General features: G+C 40.4%; 1 protein-coding gene across 10 annotated transcripts in view; it reads left to right on the top strand.

The window, feature by feature from the left end:
• Positions 1-19,219, top strand: part of LOC112140039 (pleckstrin homology domain-containing family A member 5) — an 85,587-nt gene extending 66,368 nt beyond the window's left edge. For 6 of the 10 annotated variants that reach the window (XM_024262942.2, XM_024262949.2, XM_024262947.2 and 3 more), the window contains 15 exons: positions 3,100-3,162; positions 3,233-3,313; positions 4,256-4,408; positions 4,520-4,621; positions 4,899-5,007; positions 5,080-5,123; positions 6,550-6,744; positions 7,404-7,539; positions 7,624-7,745; positions 8,046-8,240; positions 8,323-8,391; positions 10,021-10,110; positions 11,805-11,950; positions 14,168-14,292; positions 16,515-19,219. In XM_024262942.2, coding sequence (XP_024118710.1) covers positions 3,100-3,162; positions 3,233-3,313; positions 4,256-4,408; positions 4,520-4,621; positions 4,899-5,007; positions 5,080-5,123; positions 6,550-6,744; positions 7,404-7,539; positions 7,624-7,745; positions 8,046-8,240; positions 8,323-8,391; positions 10,021-10,110; positions 11,805-11,950; positions 14,168-14,292; positions 16,515-16,549 — 1,665 coding nt within the window. In that variant the 3' untranslated portion in view covers positions 16,550-19,219. The remainder of the gene's footprint in view (positions 1-3,099; positions 3,163-3,232; positions 3,314-4,255; positions 4,409-4,519; positions 4,622-4,898; positions 5,008-5,079; positions 5,124-6,549; positions 6,745-7,403; positions 7,540-7,623; positions 7,746-8,045; positions 8,241-8,322; positions 8,392-10,020; positions 10,111-11,804; positions 11,951-14,167; positions 14,293-16,514) is intronic. The other 4 variants (XM_024262941.2, XM_024262948.2, XM_024262951.2 and 1 more) reach the window with 4 other exon arrangements.
• The last annotated feature ends 2,784 nt before the right edge of the window (positions 19,220-22,003 follow it).

Below are 22,003 nucleotides of genomic sequence, written 5' to 3'. Positions count from 1 at the left end.
TGAAGTTTATTTTAGAAGAGCAAAAAGTTACGGACATTTTACTTTTTTTTTTTGTCCAAACACCAATTTGTTTTATTTGGGTTTCAAATAATTTTGGTCTCAATGTAGCTCCATAAGCAAACTTCTCATCAGTTAAGGAAATAAAACAAATACAATTCTCCATTGAAATGAATAAAACTTGCTTTGTTTTATGTTCCAATTCCCTTTTGATTCGTTCAAAGTTTTATTCAAAAGCTGAAACAAGTTGATTTTTCTATTTTAGATTAAGCAAGAAGCACCTCAGGTGAACAAAAACACCACATATTACAGAGACATAATCTAAATGCTGAACCCATGTTTGAGAAACTCAACCCAGACCAAATTTTGTGGATTTCACTTTGAGCACCAATCGCTGACAGTAAGCATCGTGGTAACACACGCCTCTTACCTTTTGATTGTAGAAAAAACGTCTTTGTATTCAGATAATTCAATGCAGTTTATTCAGTTGTCTGCTACAAATCAAAACATGAAGTCAAGCTAAATGACTTTCTTTTAGATATGGTCTCTGTAAGTAACAAGCATGAAGAGGAAAACTCCCTCTGACAGGATCTAAACACAGCAAAGATGCTATAAGCGTCTGAAGTCAAGCAGGACTTCAAGACAAACTGATGCAGAAACTCAGGAGCATCAATAAAGATCAAGACAAGTTAGTAACAGTAAAAGTGACACAATCGCAGATGAAAAATAGAGCAGTTTTATCTCAAAAGACGCTAAAATCTAGACTCCTGAGGTTATGTTTCCCTCATTTATTTGTCAAGATTCTATTTTTACCACATCTGGAACCTTTAATTGTAAGGTGTTTTGTTTTCCTTGAGTGAAGAGAAGCAGCCTAAAGCCAGAACGGTGCCCACCCAGCCCACTTGTGCATCCACGGCTTTCATTCCACCGTCAGCCTCCGCCTGGATGCAGTCATCCCATCCATTCGTTGTAACTCCTCTCTGTGTTTGCGCTGTTTTATGATTCCTGTGAGCGTGTTGGAGGTGAGCATAGCCACGAGCGCTTTACCAAACTCGTTCTTCATCTGCATGCTTCAAATGACTGTTATCCAGATGTGTTTTTGGTTTATTCTCTACTGTTTTTTCTCGGTATTTTGGTGTGTTGAATCTTCATAAATGAAAGATTTGCATCTTTTCAAGACATTTCTTTAGGAATAAACCTGTAATGTCTCAGGTTGTACTGGGCTATCAAACACGCCTCTCAAGTTTGGTGCATACTTATCTAGCGGTTTACTTCCTTCGTAGAAGCTGTACAGTCACACACACATTCACACACTGATGGAAACTCCACCACCGAACACTGACACCAACCTATAACCACCAGGACCAATGTGGGGCTGAGTGTCTTGCCCAAGGACACTTCCACACATGGGTGTGCAGGGCGGGATCCAAACCTGCACTCTTTCAATCATAGTTTGCATGCTCGACCTAATCCTTTGTACAAAATAGAATTTTCTGCGTACCAGCTGCGACAGCGTTGGGGTTTGAACTGCAGCTGTAATGACAAAGGAATTGGCTTCAAGCGCAGACTTCTGTCACCTTTTCTCTGCTTATATTTCACAATAATTAGTTAAAGTAGTTGAATAATGTTCCTGTGATCTAGTTAAGACCAATGGTGCCTGAAGGTCAGGAATTGTTGATGATACTTGTACGTCAAACTTTGGAATTTGGACTAAAACTTCAAGCAATAATCAGCAAATGTCTTTATTGGAGGAAATGTACTTTTGAAGTTGATGTGAAGCAGTTAAAGAAATGTCACATTTTTTCAAAGAAGAACTGGTTGGGGAAAAAAAGCAGATATGAATACTTCTGCAACACTCAAAACACAAGAAAAACTTTTTTCTTTACATTTTGGTTTTGTTGTTTTTTTTTGTCGGAACTTTAAAAGTGGCAACATCTCTTTTGGTCCATCTCTGACTGAAAGGAACTACAAATGAAAGTGGAGCGAGCACTTCTACACTTCAAATAATAAACTATTAGATTGTCATCAAGGTTGTTTAGTGTTTAGCCTGCACCATTGACTGTATATAGAGAACTGGACCGAGTGACCCATGGCATTCCAAACAGAAAGTACCTGCTGGTTCCAAGAAGCCAAAACTCCACAGTCTTGTGTAGAGAAATAAACAGATATTAATTAGTCATTCTAATAACCAAGAATAACCGTTCTTGCTTTGATACATTTTTAAAAATGTTCTTAATAATTCTAATTTGTAAACATGTTTTCGATAAAGTTATTCAAGTTATAAACTGACCAATCAGATGCCTTAGTAGAAGTAGGTGGAGCCTGCTGGCCTCTCCATTTGATTGACAGATGTTGTGTTGCCCACTTTCAAGTGGTAGGGGTGATGGTAGGGTCTTTCCTGATTGGCTAGAGCACGGGTGTCGAACTCCAGGCCTCAAGGGCCGACGTCCTGCTGGTTCTCCAGAAACCCTATCTTATCTGCTGCTGATTACCTGGATCAGGTGTGTTTGCCCAATAAGGAGCTTCAAAGGCAGATTGGTTGGAAAACATGTACACCGGCCCTCGAGGCCTGGAGTTTGACACCTGTGGGCTAGAGCGTTTGCCATAGAAATGTTGCCTCATACCAATCGACTCTTACTGACAACGCCTGGCTCCTACATGGCAGCAGATGTGTCTCAAAAAAGTGGTGACTGAATGAACTTTATTTGGGTGGAGCCGGAAGTGACATCACACTTCCACTGATCATACACATAGTAGTTGTGTAAGAAATGAGATTTGACTTTAGTGCCAACGTCAGTAACTTGGGTAAGATAGATATGGCAACCGCAGGAAGTCTGTCTGGGTCTTTGTGTTCCAAAATGTCATCCCTTCAGTCTCTTTCTGGGTCTATTTTCAGCAGCTTCAGAGTTCTCTACACATCAGCTTTTGATGTAGCATTGATGCCATTAAAGCCAGAGCTGTTTAGGCCTAGTAGGATAGAATACATGCAGGACAGTGATCCCTGAAAATGAGAAACACTGGTTTCATCCATGTGAATCCACATTTAACCATAAACAGAGTTGCCCCCCTGGTGTGTAGCTCTAAACGTCTCTCTTCTTTCAGATCAACCCAGACAACCTACAGGGAGGCTCCTTCAACCAGCACACCAAAGAGATTGACATAGATGTAAGAAAGCATCACTTTCAGGGAAGTGCTTCGGTTGAATTTGCAGCTGATGTATTTTATTCTGCGCCAGACCAAGCTGAGCAGACTGTGTGAGCAAGACAAGTTGGTAAGGACGCAGACGGAGAAAGTCCAGCAACTTCACAGAGAACAGGTACAGCATTTAGACTAGGGGTGTCGAACTCAATCGCACAGGGGGCCAAAATCCAAAACACACCTTAGGTCGAACAGGATAGACATTTATTATACACACTAAAAATACATTTTTGAAACTTTAAAACTGTAACATTTTAACATAATTATGAACTAGATTTTTAGTGAATGCTGTAAGCTGAATTTGGCCGCTGAAGATGCTAGTGCTGATAACTGAAGATGCTGAAATTGATAGCTGAAAATGTTGGAGCTAATAGCTGAAATCACTAAAGCTAATAGCTGAAAATGGTGAAGCTGATAGCCAACTAAAATATTAGCTGAATGCCAAATTAGCCTAGAAACAGCAAAAAGATGTAGGTGAAAAAATAGCTAAGCTTCAAAATAGCCTAAAAAACTTAAAAAAAAGCCTAAATTAGCCAAAACAGCTAGCATGCGATTATTAGCCTAACTCCAAAACACACTAAAAACTGAAATAAGCCTAAATTAGCCAAAACAGCTAGCGTGTAAATATTAAACTAACCCTGAAAGAGCCTAAAAAACGGAAAAAATGATAAATTAGCCAAAACTACCAGCAAGAAGCTCAAATATTAGCTAAACTCCAAAATAGCCAAAAAAATCTTATTAAATGCCAAAATAGTCCAAAAAGCTAGCAGAATGCCAATTTTAAAACTTAAAAAAAAAAACTTTTTAACATAATTATAAATAATTAAAAATCAGGAATATTATTCCAGAATAAATCACCTGAAACCTTAAATAACTTTATATTTTGTCAAAATTACACAAGTTAGAAATGAGCACAAGATAACATCGGGCCATTAATAACAACAAACGGATCCAGCCCCTGTGCCTTGACTTTGACAAATGTGATTTAGACGATACATTTTGACTGATCGGTCCCACATGTGCAGTAGGAAAGGTTTTTTCGTTTGTTTGTTTTGAACAGCACACTCTGGAGACGGCACTGCTGCTGGCCAGTCAGGAGTTGGGTGAGCAGAGCAGCAGCAGCAGCCCATTCAGGCAGAGCCTCGTCCAGCAGAGAGACGAGCTGCAGAGCGGCCTGCTGAGCACGTGCAGAGAGCTGTCCAGAGTCAACACCGTAAGAACATGCACCCCAGCCCCAGCTGGTACACACACTGGGTAACATGCCAGCTCAGCGCGCTGTAGCACACACAGGTATGACTGTTGTGAAAGCCCACGCTCTTTGCAGGAGTTGGAGCAGTCCTGGAGGGAGTATGACCAACTGGAAGCGGATGTCATTCTGGCTAAGTCCAATTTGTTGGAGCAGCTGAAAGCTCTGGGCAGCCCTCAGGTAACTCGCCTCTATGTGCTCCCAGACACACTACCAGTTACTAAGGGGGGGCGTATCGATCTGAGTATCGATACTAAGGGGAAGTATTGATACTAGCCTGGTGAGAGTGATACTTTCTTTGCATTTTTTTCTTTAATACGTATAGTAAAGAGCTTCTGGAATTATCCTATAATAGAACATTTAAAGAAAGAAGTATCTGTATTTGAATCGATATTAGCGATTATAATTACGTGGTATTGGATCAATCCCCAAAATCCCTACTTTTGTGTCCTCATAGACAGAGCCTCCAAGCCAGCAACATATCCACATCCAGAAGGAGCTTTGGAGGATCCAAGACGTGATGGAAGCTCTGCAGAAGAACAAACCTCAGCGAAGCACAGACAGCAGTGAGACTTTTGAATCTCTCAACCCATTCTATATGTGCTGAAAAAGCTGAATGTGGTTTGTGTGTTCAACAGGTAGTCCTGCTTCCAGACCGCTCTCCAGTCTGCACAAGAACGAGGTGAGCCCCGCCCCACCTGTACCACACCCCCAGCATTTAAAAAAGACATTGACCAGAGTGGGTTCATCAAATATTTGCATGCAGCCCTATAAGAATGTAATCCATTTGGCTAAATAAAAAAGCTGTTTGGATTTGGCTTTTTTTTTTAACTGACTCAGATGAGAGCATTGCTGGATTTAATAACTTTATTAGTATTTATCTTTTTTTAAATCTCTCACAGAACGTAATAGCGATACACATTAATTTTAATGGGTTAGCTTTCATAGGTTTCTTCATATTAAGTCTACTTTGACTATGTGACCATAACAGCTGTAAACCTATCAGTGCTCCTGTTATAAACTTAAACATATTACACATATTTTTAATATTTCACATTTCATTTGCAGCAGTGAAGCAAGCAAAAAATATCATCATTCTCAGCCGGCCTTTATTCTTTTACAGATAAATAATGAGATGAGCTAATAGGTGGATGAAGGGATTGGTGGGTTAATGAGTTGATGGTTAATTGGGTTTGGGTGGAGGGGGGTGGGGTGGTTAAGTAGATGAGAGAATGGAGGGATGCTGGAATGGGTGGTTGTGTTGACAAATGGTTGGATGGATGTTATGGAAAACAGACGGATGGACGGATTGGTGGATGGGTGGGTGGGTAGATAGATTAAAAGAGAGAAGAATGGATGGACAGACAGATGGATGGGTAAGCCGATAGATTAATGGATGGATGGAAGAGGACCGATGGATGGGCAAATGGATTGATGAATGATAAAAATGGATGGATGGACTAATGGATGGATGGATGACAGATTGATGGATGAATGGAGATGAATGATGAAAATGGATGGATGGATCATGAATGTTGAAAGATGGATGGATGGATGGATGGATGAGAGATTGATGGATGGATGATGTATTTTGAAAGATAGATGGATTGGTGGGCAGATAGATCAATGAAGAGTTGCATGATGGCGGATTGATGGGCAAATGGATATGTGGATGATAAAAGATGGATGGATGAATGGATGATAGATAGATAGATAGATAGATAGATAGATAGATAGATAGATAGATAGATAGATAGATAGATAGATAGATAGATAGGATAGGGTCAAAGGATAGATGGATGGATGGGAAACAGAATGGATAGATGGATTGGTTGGTGGACTGGAGCGTACAAATAGATGAGCACATTTTCAACATCCTCCTGAAACCTGAGAGAACAATGGAAAAATGAAAAGAAATAAGAGTCCCATATGTCCAGTCTATCTGAAATAATTTGCAACCTAAAAAAAGAAATTACCGTGTATTTAAAAAAAATGGTGGCCAAATTCAGACCATCTCAGGTTGGGCCATGAGGTGTTTATGGGCGTGGAGATGGTGCTGCGTTCAATGCTGTCCCGGGACTCAGACGTGCTGTGTTCACCGTCAACAGGCAATCACGCTGCTGCCCCTCTGTCCTCCAGCAGAGGTCAGCAGTGTGCCCCTCCGCCCACACCTCCCTCAGAACCCTTACTCAGCCGAATGCCCCCCTCACACGACCCCCTGCCACTCACAGCCCAGCAGCCGGCCCGCGCACACGTGCCGCCCTGAAGCCCGCAAGACCAGTTCCAGAAACGGGGCACACAGCGTAAGAACTACCACCATGTTCCCACCCGCTCCTCCCTCCCACGTGTCTGGTGACCTCAGTGCCTCCACCTAAGCTCCATCAGTCACCCATCAGTGCCTCCTTGGATGTTCTGTTCAGCTGTAAAGCTAGAAGTGTGAAACCATCTTTTATTCATGCCTGCATGGTCTCCATCCAGGTTCCCTTGTCACTCGTTTCACTCACACCTGTTCCAGTTCTGACATCCATCCATTTCTGGATGTCCTCATTCTGAGCCTGCTTTGTGGCCTTCTTGCCCTTTTCATTGCAGTTCTATTTTGTCAGTAAACTGTTTGTAGGAGGAGCAAAGTTGTCTCGTCATCGTGGATCAAACTATGTGGGGAACATGGGGCATTCTGTATGTTCTCCCTGGTACTTCACAAAGTATGGCTTTTTTTTTGTTCCTGAAGAAAACGTCTAAATTTGTACTGAGTAGTGTTCCTTCTCAAATGATGGTCCTCTCACACAGTAGAATGGAGTTTCATGTAAAAGCAAACATGTTCTTCAGGTCAGCTGCAGTTTAAAGGTTGATCTAGACCAGGGGTCCCCAAACGTTTTCTTGTTAGGACCACATAACTGTTTTCTTCTTTGACGTGGGGCCAAGGTCCTTAATCCTTAATCTTCTCTTCAACAATCACCTACAGCAGTCTACAGACTACCGACTATATAAGAGTGAACCTGAACTCACCACGGTGAAGGAGGAATTGGATGAGGCTAATAATGAGGAGAAGGACAAGACAGAAACCTCTACTGAGAGTAAAGAGGCTCCGGCCTCCAAAGGTATGCCCGCTCAACGTGAGGCAGCTTTTTCTCCCCCAGATTGGAGCTCTTAGTTCGTGTGCTTATACGCTGTCTTCTTTAAAGGGCACCCCTACCCTGTGGGCATTGTCTCGCCCAGGACCAAGTCGCCCATGAGCCCCCTGGAGTCGTCCTCCATTGCCTCCTATGTCACACTAAGAAAGGCCAGGAGGCCTGAAGCCAGATCTGTAAGTCCTGACTGAGCTCCAGCAGAGATGAAAGAAAGACGTCCTAATTGTGAGGCGTAAAGAACTTCCAGATTTCTTGCTTGACACTTGCTGAGTCCTACAAAAATCTGAAGTGTTTGAACTAATTTTTATCAGGTGAAATACTTTGAACATCTTGGAAAAACATCCATCTATCAGATATTTCCAAGGCCAGCAGAGACATGATGATTTACAAATGTCAGAGTATTTTGATGACCTGAAGACTTTCTGTGAAACCACTGACTGAAAGAAGAAAAGTGGATGACGCTGAGGCTGTCCCAGCAGGACCGTCCCAGGAGTGCAGTGGAACAGGCAGGATTTGGAGAACGGGAAGTCGGGAGACCAAAGATGAGCGTCGAGGAGCAGCTGGAGAGGATCAGGAGAAACCAGGAAGCCTTGTCGCTCCGTGAGAGGAGGAGAGAAACGCCATCCCGATCGCCCTCCTTCAGCAAAGACAACCTTTTACTCCAAAAGCAGGTCAGAGCTCGCACAGACACACATGTGCCGTATATATGTTCTGTCTAGACTTTGAGAGCAAGTGTGTTTTGTGGGCTTACAGACACAGACCCATATGGAAACGGCCTGTCCTGACCACCTGGAGCTGGAGGCAGCTGTCCAGCGACTGAAGGTATCTTGCACTCAAACCTCCGTCTCTACTGCCCTTACAGGTGGATACGGGCTGTCTGTGAGTGAAAAATGGCAAATCTAAAAGATCTTAGACAACCCGTAAGGTGAAAATGTTCATGCACATTTTTATCTATGGGCATGCTGCGGGCGATAGGTCATAGTGAACATTTAAGCAACGGACAGGGTTAAGAAAGGTGGGATGCGGGCGTGTCGTGTGAATTTTTGATTTGTTATTTGATATTGTCATTTGATATGGGCTGGGAATTGGTTAAAAAAATAACTAGTTAATAGCAAATCTGAAAAATTAATGGCGATTAATCACTTTTTTTTGTTCTTTGTTGTTAAAATATGATTTATCTGCATATAATCACAATATGAAATCACATGCAAAATTGTACATTTAAAACATTTATTTATTTGGAACCTAGGGGCTAAAACTCAGTTTTTGTCAATTTTTGAATTTACCTCCGTATTTTGAATTTGAAAGATAACCTGCTTGCTTATTTGGTATCATGTTAATCAGCACAACCACACCTATGTGACACTACCTTTATTTCATCATTTTTCCATGTTATATTCACAAACTAGTCATAAAATCATGTATAAACTGAAAATTCAGTCTGGAAAAATGTGAATGAGTAAACGGAATGAAAATTTTAGGTGCTTTTATAAAAACAACAAGAATAAAATTTGCCAGTGAACTAATGAACATGTTTTTGAATGAAAATACAAAAAAATCCAGGCTAAAGTCACAGATTTCTTTGGTCCACATATATTTATGTTGATAGAAGAACATCACAGACCTCAGGGCTCCATGATGTGATCTTTCTTATGTACTTGGGTCTGCCTCTGTGGATTCAGCTATACCAGGCAGCCCAAAAAAGAAGTATTTCTCTCCTAATAGCACTGCTCTCTATTTGACTTGTTCCTGGAATTTTTTTTCAGCTTTTTCTTTTTTTCTGATACATTTTATGTATAGTGCTTGTTATTGTGGAAAATTAATGTAGGTCTCTATAATGTTGTTTTTTATTATTTGTTTTTCTATTTTTAATCCTAGTTGAGATGTTTAAATTGTCTTTGCATTGAGTAATTTGTTGATGGCATTTGCACTTCAGGGCCACCGTACAACTGCGTGTCCAATGTGGTCACACTCACTGACTAGAATGACTCTTAATCCCATGACCACACAACAGCTGTGTTCTGTGTCAGTGGAGCCGACGCTTCTTTGGGAAATATTATGAAACCAAACCTGTCTCTGGCCCAACTTGGGGGAAAAAATGCTTTAAGTTTAGTTTCAACCCTTTTTTAACTTTTGTAAATAAATATAATTGTCAACATAGTTGTTCAAACTTGAATTGAATATTTTAAATTTAAGATCAAATTTGTTCTCAAATGGGGGCGTGGACTTTTCATTGTTTTAATGTCAAATCCTGATCTCTTCAATGAATGTGTTTACATGAGGGTGTTTCTCCTAAAAAGAAAGGCGTGTAATGACGAAAAATTATGTCAAACTGGAAAACCTTAAACCTACAAGTGCTCCAAGTCCAGCTTTTGTACAAAAGAGACACAATTTTTACCAAAAACCCGAAACAGGAATGAGCAAACTGAGAGATGTAATGTGATTTTTCAGAATCTGCAGGATGCAGGAAGGACAGAAGGTGAAGAGGAGCAGCAGAGAGAGGACAGGCTTCCCATACAGAACAACAACGCTGAAGATGAGGTACTGCCATTGGTGTGCGGAACATGACACTGTATCCTGTTAGCATGGTTTCCTGCGCTGTGGAAAAGCAGTAAAGGCAGAAAACTAATAGTTGGATAATTAAAAAAAAAAGAAAACTTGACTCCAGCATGGCTGGTATGGCTGTTAATGTTAATATTTGCTTCTGACTCTTTTGTATGTATTTCTGATGAACTCCTTCTTAGACTCAAGACCTACAAGATTTTAACATTACATAGTTAATCACTGTTTCCTTTTGGTTTAGGAGTTTGGATCTGAGGGCTTTATACAGGAGGTTTAGTCAAACTTGAATTCCCTGTCTGTTTTGACGATAGAATCATTTAGGTTAAACAGTCTTGGTCAGACACGAGTCTTAGGGGAAAAAAACAGTTTGTTGTTCAGAAGAAAAGAGGCTGAAGAAATCCAAATTGTAGATCCTGGAAACATGAGAACATCAACGTAGATGTGGGCTTTAAGACGAAGCTGAAGACCAACACATTCTCTTTCCTGACTCGTCACATCTTGACGTTTAGTTAAGGGCTTTTCCACGTCACTTTTTGACATCTTGGGTGTCCCCAACTCGTCGTCTTTTGACGTGCTGGCTGTTGCCATTAAAACATGGGTCCACAACCTTCGGGCAGTGGAACAGAACCAGCACTGATACCCTATTACAATACCGGTACTCTAACCTTAACCCAGCACGGATGCTGGTACCGAACCCAAACTGATACTAGTCGCCTTACTTGGCGGGAACTAGTCCTTGGGATGCCTTCAGTACTGTCACCCAAACCCATTACCATGATCCTAACCCGGTACCAGTTTGCATCCTTTACCACATCTGATACCCATCCCAAGGGTTCCGGACACTTGATTTTATGAACAGCCAGCACGTCAAAAAACGACAAGTTGGGGACACCCAAAATGTCGCGGAGGGGCCCTTAAGCAAACGTAAATATGTGACGAGTTGGGGATGATAATGTGTTGGAAGGGGCGGGCGGGTTGTTGTGGAAATGACTGGTTTCAACTACAGGAGTTTGATTGGTTAGTAGGTCCACCAAAACCCCCATCCATAATCTAAGTACTTGAGTAGCAGAATGGGAACATAAGCAGAGGAAGAATAGGCAGTTCACAGATAGTGTCATCCATCAACAATTTGCAGCTTCTTCTTCTTAAAAAAAAACAGGTTGATACATTTAAACAGAAAGAAAAAGAGCAATAGTCACATGACCTTCAACTTTTATGGAGAATCACTGTCATGATCAAAACAGGAATCTATAGTGTTGAAACAATTTGGTTGACTATCAGTTTGAGGTTTAACAAACACAGCATGTGAAAGTCTTGGTTGTGTTACAACTGTTTGGAAAAACCTTTTCATATGCAGGAAACCCTGCAATGTGCAAGTTTGCGAGAATTGAGTCAGTGTAATGCAAAGTCCAATGAAGCTCAGTGATGAGATCAGAGCCCAGATTAGAATGAGTGAACTCCCAGGACCATTCCTCAGGACAGAATTCTTCCCAGACCACAAGATACTGGAAGATAATTGCCACTGCGGCATGACGACTGCAATTTTTGTGTACTTCCTTGTTAAGAAAGTACCCAAGCCGCTGCGGCCGTGGTGCAGTGGTAAGGTGGACAACTCCTGATCGGAAGATTGCGGGTTTAATTACTCTGAAAACTGCTTTGTGTGTTTGCCACAGTTGTGTGAAAGCCAGAGGGTGGTGATTCTGGACAACACCTCGCAGCCTCAGCGTGTTGAGATTGTGAACTTTCAGCCCTTCGAGGATGATGGAGACCACGAAGAGAGTCTGTCCAGCTCCCCCACAAAAACAACCACAGAAAGCAGGTGTGTTGGGATAGTGGGTGGGTGGAGGACGTGGTGATGCATTATTTTTATTGGTCCAGGAGGTACAGTACACTCTAAAAAACTTGCTAAAAAGTATTTTGAAGCCTTTTGACAGATAAAACTGTGGGGTCCACACTTTAATATAGTCTCACATGTCATCCTCTTCCCACAGTCTATTCATTTGTCCATAAAGGTCCATGTTAGAAAAAAATGAAGACAAAAATGATTCTGTTTGTGCAGTCAGTTTACCGAACAGGGAGATGCTAGAAAAGTACCAGTGTCAGTTGTTACAAACTAGGAACAAATTAAGGTAATTATTTCAAGAATGACAAACATTGCTTTATTTTCTAAGCTTTTTTGTGCATCACATCTTTTGTGAAAATGTTTCCTGAAAGTTTTGTTGCAAAATTTGACATAATTCAGGGGTAACTAAGAAATCAAGGAGTGTGTTCAGAGGAAAAGGATAGAAAAAGTGTGACATTAAGAGAACAGCAAAAATACAGAAAGATTCAGCACAAGGTGGGAGTGGAGAAGGTAGAACATTGGGTTCTCTCTGGTACAGAGACAGAACAGACAACCTCTGATCAGAATTAACATTTACTAAACCATGAATGAGGACTGGTATGATTGGTTGCACACAAAAGACGGAGAGGAGGATCTTTACGGGGGGGACAAAGAAACAGAGATGTAAGGATGTTCAGCAGGTTAGGATGATCCTCACCTTTGATCCTGAACTTTGAAGAACTGACGAATAAGCTTCTGTCTGTTAACAAGACCAAGATGGTCAAAGGATGGTGAGATTGAGGTTACAGGAAAAAGACTCAGGTGAATGAAGTGAAGAAGCATATGAATGATTGATGTAGTGAATGAGAACGTAGCGCTGATGGATGTAGTGAAGGAGGATGTAACAATGGTGGATTTAGTAAAAAAAAAAGGAAGTGAAGGTGATGGATTTATTGAAGGAGGATGTAATAGTGATGGATGTATTGAAGGAGAACATGATGGTGGTGGATGTATTTAAGGAGAACATGATGGTGGTGGGTGTATTGAAGGAGGATATGATGGTGGTGAATGTATTTAAAGAGAACGTGACAATGGTGGATGTATTTAAGGAGGATGTGATGGTGGTGGATGTATTTAAGGAGGACGTGACAATGGTGGATGTATTTAAGGAGGATGTGATGGTGGTGGATGTATTGAAGGAGGATATGATGGTGGTGGATGTATTGAAGGAGGATATGATGGTGGTGGATGTATTGAAGGAGGATATGATGGTGGTGGATGTATTGAAGGAGCATATGATGGTGGTGGATGTATTGAAGGAGGATATGATGGTGGTGAATGTATTTAAGGAGGGTGTGATGGTGGTGGATGTATTTAAGGAGGATGTGATGGTGGTGGATGTAGTTAAGGAGGATGTGATGGTGGTGGATGTATTTAAGGAGGATGTGATGGTGGTGGATGTATTTAAGGAGGATGTGATGGTGGTGGATGTATTTAAGGAGGACGTGACAGTGGTGGATGTAGTGCAAGAGGAAGTGATGGTAGAAGACGTAGTGAAGGAGGACGTGATGGTGGTGAATATATTGAAGGAGAATGTGATAGTGATGGATGTAGTGAAGGAGAACATGATGGTGGTGGATGTATGTAAGGAGGACGTGATGGTGGTGGATGTAGTGCAAGAGGAAGTGATGGTGGTGGATGTATTGAAGGAAGATGTGATGGTAGAAGATTTAGTGAAGGAGGACGTGATGGTGGTGAATATATTGAAGGAGGATGTGATAGTGATGGATGTAGTGAAGGAGAACATGATGGTGGTGGATGTATTTAAGGAGGACGTGATGGTGGTGGATGTAGTGCAAGAGGAAGTGATGGTGGTGGATGTATTGAAGGAAGATGTGAAGGTAGAAGATTTAGTGAAGGAGGACGTGATGGTGGTGAATATATTGAAGGAGGATGTGACAGTTTATTTGCTGCGTCATAGATAAACTCAAATACTGAACAAAAGGGTATTCGTCATTTTTTATCATTGATAAACTTCTTTAAACATACTGAATTAGGTCATTGTGTACAGGTCTTTCAAGATCCTTTTTGAAAATTGTTAACTATATTATAAATAAATGTAATAATAAAATAATAATATTGTAAACTGTTTCATGACAGAAATTACTCAGAGAAAACTTGGTTTTGACCGGTTCATATGTTGTGTTTTTTTAGGTTTCAAACATCAAGCCCTGAAATTATGGAAGACACAAGTCTACAAACAATCTCTGAGAAGAGCCTGGATTCTTTCAGGAATCTGACAGCAGACGACAAGAACCATAACACCAAAACGCTGGCTGGTAAGGAAGAAAGTCTTGACCCCAAATCTGGTTGTTTTGGTTGTTGCGATCACTTTGGTCTGTGCTCGGTCAAAATGAAGTGAACCATGTCGAGGCTGCAAGAGCACAGCTCTACAGATCTGCTGTAGTTCTTATAGACATGGGGGGTCTCCAAACCTTTGACCTCAATTAACCACAATGACTGGTCCAACAATGGTAACAATAAGAAATGGTGCACAGCAGCTGCAGCTTAGTGTTCTTTCCGTTGGTGCTTTGTTCTGCTTGGAATTTGCATCGCATCCCTAGAGCTTTTGGTCTTTTGAACTACATCTATAGCCAAAACAACTTTCTAAAAATCAGAATGTTTTAAAATGGAGACTCTGTTGCTCGCGCAACAAACCAGTAAGTCTATGTCCACTTCCAGGTCGACTTCCATTCCAATGGTGCTAAGAATGAAGTCGAAGTGGGTCGGAAAGTTTAGGTTTAGCAAGCTTAAGGAGACAGCTCTTGAAGCCCAGACTTGTATCCCTTCGGAAGGCGCTAGAGCATGTGATGAGGCCAAAGCTAAAACACCCAAACTACCAGATGCTCTTGACTGCTGTGCACACAAAAAAACAATCTGCAAAACTGCATGAATCATCACACTGCTTGTGTGTAAAGGCCTAATTTTATAGTCAAGGTAGTCAAAAAAAACAAAAAAAAAAACAGCACACTCTCCTTCATCTCAGTGTCAACAAGTCACCTTCAAATAAAATGCATCAAAGACATACAAGTGCTGAAGATCAAACAAGAATGTTTGGTCAGATGAAAAGAAAGCTGTTCCATATTTAAAAAGTCTTTCAAAGTTTCACACGCCCTCCTAACGCAAACATTTTTCTGTGGTGGATGATGAATGTTCATGGAACACAGATGCTAACCTGTAAAGGTCAGAAAGAATCCAGCTTTGCATTAATATTATGAACAAGAAAGGTTACTTTTGGACATTGGGGTGTTTAAAGAGCAAATATATGGAAATAAGTGTAGAAGACTTTGTATAACACATCCTTTCACATGACTTTGCACATAGAAACCATTTATTATTGGACACCGTTAAGGTCAAACTGTCTTTTCTAAATATAGCATGACCTATGTAATAAAGAGGACTCCCAGGAAAGAGACGGAAAAAAAGTCTGAAACATCTGTTACGAAACAAAAAAGAGACAAATTAGAAAGTTTAACAGCTAGGGTATTGGCTAGAGTCAAGGGATACGATACATATCTTGATTATCGTGTCTCACGATACAATATGTATTGCGATATATTCCAAGATTGTACCAAAAAAATGTTTCACTTTTTTTTAAGAGTATGACTTTAAAAAAAAAGTTTAGCTAAAGTTTCAACTGCGTGCTAGCTGTTTTGGCTAATTTAGGCTTTTTTTGTTTTTTTAGGCTATTATGAAGTTTAGCTAGTGTTTCAGTTGCATGCTAGCTGTTTTGAGTAACAGGCTTTTTTCAGTTTTTAGGCTAATTTGGCATCTAATATTTTAGCTGGGTTTCAGCTTCAGTGATTTTAGCTATCTACTTCAGCATCTTCAGCTGTCAGCACTTGCATCTTCCTTGGCCAAATTCAGCTTACAGCAGTCACACTAACATTATCACAGGTAATGCTATATATCTAGTTTTAGTTAGTTTAAAGCTAATGATGGTTAAAATGTGTGCTTTACATCTAGTTTGCGCATGACCCGATTAGTCGACTAATCGGAAAAAATAATCGGTGATTAGTCGACTTGAAATAATCGTTTGTGGCAGCACTCCTACTAAGCACCCCAATCCGTGCTCTCATATGATACTCGTAGCAACGTGGCACAGAGTTTTGGTTAGGGACCCATCCCAAGTAGAAATTAAGCAGTAAATGTCATATAACAACAAAAACTGCGAGGCTGACTGGACATTTAACACAAGCTGGTGTTGTTCTGGTGCAGCGTAGAGCTGCTCAAAGAGGCTCAGTGTGCTGGGCTGCCAACTAGTGGTCGGAGGTTTAAGTGGAAAATAAGAGTTATGAATCAATTATATATCGTCTTGTCAGCATTTTTAACAGATACAAGTATCGCCATACAATATATCACGATATATCACCGAATTGATTTTTCCCTACACCCCTAGCAACAGCTAAAACTCCTTACAAATGTTTTAGAGGATCATTGTTTAGGAGAAATTGTCCTGGCGCACCACTGACACACCTTTGCTTTGTCCTCTGACCTGCAGCACACATGCTGGACTTGGTGAGCAGCGACACGTGAGTGAGACTCGTCGGCATCACGCCAGCGACCTGCAGAGCCCAGATGTAGCCGGAAAGCAGAGTGTGCTCCATGGTTACTTGTACTTCCAACTGGACCACTCTGACACATCTGTCATCACACCACTCAGAGGCGGATGCTAACATACAGACCAAAAACAAGCTGGGCAACCATCATCTAAAGAAGAAACGGAGATAATGTATTCTTTTATTTCCTGTCTGTTCCAGATGTTTGATTTTTGTGCAGTTACTTGTCCCTCAAAACGCGTTTGCACCAAAAAGTTCAGAAGCATCTTTATGTTAAATGTCTTTATGCAGATATTAAGAAAGTAGGCGTTAAATTTACAATATTACCTTTTGTTTCCCCTCATTTTTTTATTCCTGATCAGTGGTTGGAAACCACAGGTTATTTTGCCTCAGAAAATAGTTAGCAGCAAAACATCCAATGCTCTTCTTCAGCAGTTTCATCCAGACCCCACCACAGCTCCTATGAACCCGTGTCTTTAATCTTTTAGTAATGGCGGCCTCCCTCTGCAAGACTTGCTCCGCCCCCGCCCCCTGCAGTGTGCCTTACCATAGATATACTACCGATCTGTTCTGCCTAAATGTGGAGCCAATACCCCAGAGGGCAGCTGTAAATCTACAATGGTTGGTGATGCAAGAATGGGTTTCAGCACAAATCCTCTTTGAGATCCACTATGGGGTCAAACCAGGTTCAGCTTAAGCAAATGGAAAATCAGAGTAAAAAGAAAATTTAAAAAACAGCTTTAAACCTCGAAAGTACATAAAACTTAGAGGAAAGTTTAAAAATCTGACCAAAAGTTGTAACTTGGAAATAAATATACAGTATTATAAAGTGGTGCTGCTGAATAATCCAACATCACAGCATTTGTTTTTTTGTTTTTTTTGTGTCGATTATAGTGCAAATGTAGCCAATGCACCTCAAAGTCACTACAGAAATTTAAAACAAATTCTACAATTCAGTTTCTATCTGTTTTCTTTTTCTCCTTTAGGTGTAAACCTAATATCCAAAATAATTGTACTTTTTTAAACAGGCTATTCGTGACAGTCTGAATTTATAGCAGCTTCAGTGGGTGTGTTCCAACTACTGAAAAGATGTTTATTTACCCTTTTTAAAAAACAAAATAACAAAAACAAAGCTGACCCTAGGAAATAATCATGTTTTTCATTTAGTGGATGAATATCCAAAGAGGATTTGTGTGATTTCAATCAATAGTCATGCTTGCATCACAAACCACATTTTTTCTTTTATTTTGAAAATTTTCTGCTGCAGGAAACTAAGACAGCTCCTACCACCCATCTCTTTATTTATTTTCATTTTTTCATTGCTGATGTATCTGTTAGGAGCCTGATCCAGCAGTCGGCACATAATTAACCGAAACTATCCATCAGCTTTTTCTGAATTAACCTATAAAGTGCAGCTGATCTGAAGAACTTAGAGCAGTGAAGGTTATATCAGTCGGGCTGTCCATATAAAAAATCATTTCTACAGTATTTTAATCCAACTTTGTTGTAACTTTAAATTGTAGTTCTCCAAAAAAAAAAAAACAAGACTAGTATTTCATGAAGTTTTGAGCCTACGGTTCCTCGCTGTCTGATGAGAATCCTCCTATCAGAATGGTAGAAACTGCAGCTCTAGTGTTTCTGCGCCTCTCTGCTGCTGTTTCCAGTATTTTAGATTCAACCACAAATTTGCTTTGCAGCTTCAGGAGAACTCAATAGAGCATATTCATCAGGATAAGTCATGTTTCTTGTTTTAGTTTTGCTTAGGTTATTCTGACAGGGAGGAGGAAGATTTCAAATCACAGAAAAGTCTGACGTTTACTCTATTAGCAGCTGTTCGAAGGTAAAATTGTTTATGTCTAAGTCTTCCTGACTATTTTTTGGCTTGTGGTGCGTTCTGTGGCATCATTTAATTAATATTCAAAAGATACTAAGTAGTTTGATTTACAATTTAGAATTCCACCTTTTCATTGTAAAAAGTCAATTCCAAAATCACTTCAAGTTGATCACTTCAGTTTTCAGTAAACTAAAGTGAAAAAAGGTAAAAAAAATCATTTATAAAACTGTGAATAAAAACTAATATGAGGACACTTTTTTGCCTAAAAAATCAATACATTTCTACAAATGAACCAAGATCAATATGTTTTTCAACCCTGTCCTTTTTAAGAAATGGCATAAAAGGAGAAAAATTAAATCATAAACGACCCCTGTGACAGTGAAGGACATGGTTTCATAAAAAACATTGTATTTGTTGGAGTTTGTCACAGCAGTTTAGGGCTGAAATCAAAATTTGTAAAAGTGCAGGAAGTCCGTCTTCAGGTCAGAACTGAACAGTTTACTTAACTTGCTGTTTTTAAAGAAAATTTCAGCCCTGAAAACGTATTTTGTACGTTCATGTTCCAGTTTCTTGGTAATTCTTCTGGAAGGTTCCGGTTGGGCTTTAGGGAAGCTGCCGATTGTCTCTTTAGCCACCAGTTATTGGCAGAGATCATCATCAGTGATGCCACAAATATTACAATTTCACACCACAGGGCGTAAAAAAGATCTTAAAGACAAAACCACTTCAGCTATTTAACATACTGAGGAAGCTGTTTCCCATCCAGATGCTGTTTGTCTTGTGATTCCTTAGTAAAGTCACATGATTCCTGTGCAGTCTTTGATTTAGATTTTTACCAGACCAGCTACAGTGTGCCTCCAGAACACGCTCTGCACTTATTCATTGGGTAGAATGGTTCCATACTCACCGGAAGAGCCAACACAAACCATAGACTTCAGTGGCCTTCTGAGTAAAGCTGTAAACACAGGAACATCAATCTGCTTGGAGATGCTCTTACACTCTTACCTTCAACATGCTGCTCTTCACTTTGTCCCTCTCTGTCTGTATTTGACAGTCCGGGTGGGACCCAGCCAGTCATAACCAGGACAGGGACTTTTAAAGACCCACTCTAATCATCTTTGGATCTATTTTCGAAGCGTTCCCAGTGACATTTTAGTTCATGCTGGTCTTATCATTAAACCTGTGTGGTTTTCTAGGACATAGTTTCTGCAGAGCGGCAGGAGTTCATTAGAAATCGACCACTAAAGTTGGTGTGGAGCAACCCCATCCCCACTTGTGGACCGCCCAGCGTATTTTAAGCTCTTTATCTAACAGTTTTTTTCATCAGTTTCATTCCCAACAATTTAATTAAAAAATACAAATTTAAGCTTAATTTACTTTATATATGTCCTCTGTCATAAAAAACATGCTACAAGAACATGTTAAAAGCACCAAAAACAATTTTTATTGGAGTGGGTCTTTTTAACCGAGATGCTGAGTCTAACATGGCCCCCATTGTTTTGTTTTTTTAGCGGATTTTTTAAAAATAGTTCAGTTAAAAGGGTTAAAATAATGTTAAAATTTTATTGACCTTTTTTTTCCTCACATTCTTATTTATTATTGCGTACAGTGTTGCACTATTCTAGTGACTCCATCAGACCGTTTTATCGTCATAATGACTCAGCATTTTCTAAGGCTATTTTAAAGCCGAATCCGAATTCCTCCCCTCCCCCTACAGCTTCTCCCTACCCACTACGTTTAGCCCTCCTAACGGAGAGTTATGGAAAAATAGTAGCTATGTCCGAATTCCTTTCCACTCACTTTATGGCGCGTTCGCCTTTTTTAATGCTGTCTGACACTACTAATTCCAAAATCGAGTTCACTTGAAATTTCCCAGAAGTCTTTGCGAAAAACTAGCATGCATCGATGCTCACTAGGTTTAGCAAATATAGACCACAATGCATTGCGGTCGAACAATTTTGAACAAAAAAAAACGTGTTTAAATGTATTTTTAAATAAACTGTCCACATTTTCACCATCAGAACACAACGTAGTCATAATTAAACGCCGAGAAATGTTTGTATTGATTTGATATTGACTTCCTGAAATCGGTGATGTCATATCCTTTGTTTAGAAAAACAAAAGAAAAGTAGTGAGCATCGTGTCCGAATTACCTTTATAGATCCAGGGCACTGTGTAGTCTCGCACTGTATAGTTTTTTGGTAGTTAGGGAGGGAATTCGGACATAGCAAGTGTTTTCAAATTTTGATGACACTCCCACTCAATGATGTCATCAATAATCACCGGTCAGCTACATTAGCACGGAGCTTCTAGCACTCAGAAATACATACAATAACTTTAAAAATTAAATATAAACTTCTGTGCTTCAGAGCACACACACGTGAAGAAATGGGTTTCTCCTCCGCGGCACAGCGCGGCGCGGAACCCTCCGCGGTGGGGGTTAGCTCTTAGAAGAACTATTTCGGACACTTCAAGTGCCCCTACATTTGAAGGGGTAGGGGGAAGGGAAGTATTCAGATTCGGCAAAACATTTACTCTTTGGGGACAGTGTAGCCAGAGTTATAAGTCCATGAAATATTTATGCGAAACAATTATTTATGTAAATAAATTAGTCTTAACTCTTGTTTTGTCAGTTAAGCCACTCCTCCAGTTAAAAAAACTCACACAGACAGCCTGTTTTTGTCTTAGTTTACATTATAGTAAGACGCGATGGTTAATAACGATATGTTTTTCGATGTCAAATAACATAAGAATCATGACATGTTTGACCTGCTCTTACCGTTAAAGTGCTGGTTTTGAGCGCAGGTGTGTTTAGATGGCTGCCATCACCTGCAGTGCCCAGAGAACCTCCTCCTGGTTGGTCTCCACAGTGGTTCTGATGGAACAACAACTGTTGTTTTTGAAAAAGCAGGATGATAACCGCCTTCATGATCCAGCGGCCTTTGGTCAACTGCAGCTTTCCGCCCTCAGGGGGCGCTACACTTAGACTCTGACATTTGCATGATGACTATAGCTAGAGCACAGCCTGCCAACGTCTTGATCATTCATTTACATGTGAGAATTAGCATTTTGTTGGGTTTAAAGTTCATACACAGGCCCATGGGAGCTAGGTCATGTGGCAATGACAGGAGTCAAAATGTTTGACTGAACTGCTACATCTCAAGCTGCTATCAACACTGAGCTGCAGATAAAGAGGAGAGGTGTCTCAACATTTCTCCTCAACACTCCTCCTCCTCCGTCGCCTCCTCCTTCACGCCCAAGTTACCACAGAAATCTCCCATCTCTGCCTTTTTGCCATGCTGGAGGCTCCCTGCTTTCACATGAACTGTCCTTCCTTTTATATGCATATAGAAATATATTTAAAAAGTGTTAAACGTTATGTTCAACTTCAAAAGTGCCACTTCATGCTGCTGTTTTTCCTCTTTTGTTCCATGACTGATGTTAGTGGACTAAAATTAATGTGATCTGCTGAATACGGGTTATGAGAATGCTTTGGATGTGTATCTGTTTTTGCAGTTTGTGTCTTCCGTTTAGTTCTCTTTGGTTTACATCTTTGACCTGACGTGTGAGGAGCCGGAGGACCTGACACAGATAGCA

Source organism: Oryzias melastigma, unplaced genomic scaffold, assembly GCF_002922805.2.
Source record: "Oryzias melastigma strain HK-1 unplaced genomic scaffold, ASM292280v2 sc00293, whole genome shotgun sequence".
Classification (NCBI taxonomy): domain Eukaryota; kingdom Metazoa; phylum Chordata; class Actinopteri; order Beloniformes; family Adrianichthyidae; genus Oryzias; species Oryzias melastigma.
The sequence above is the reverse complement of the archived record's forward strand: the minus strand, read 5'-3'. Positions and strand labels throughout refer to the sequence as shown.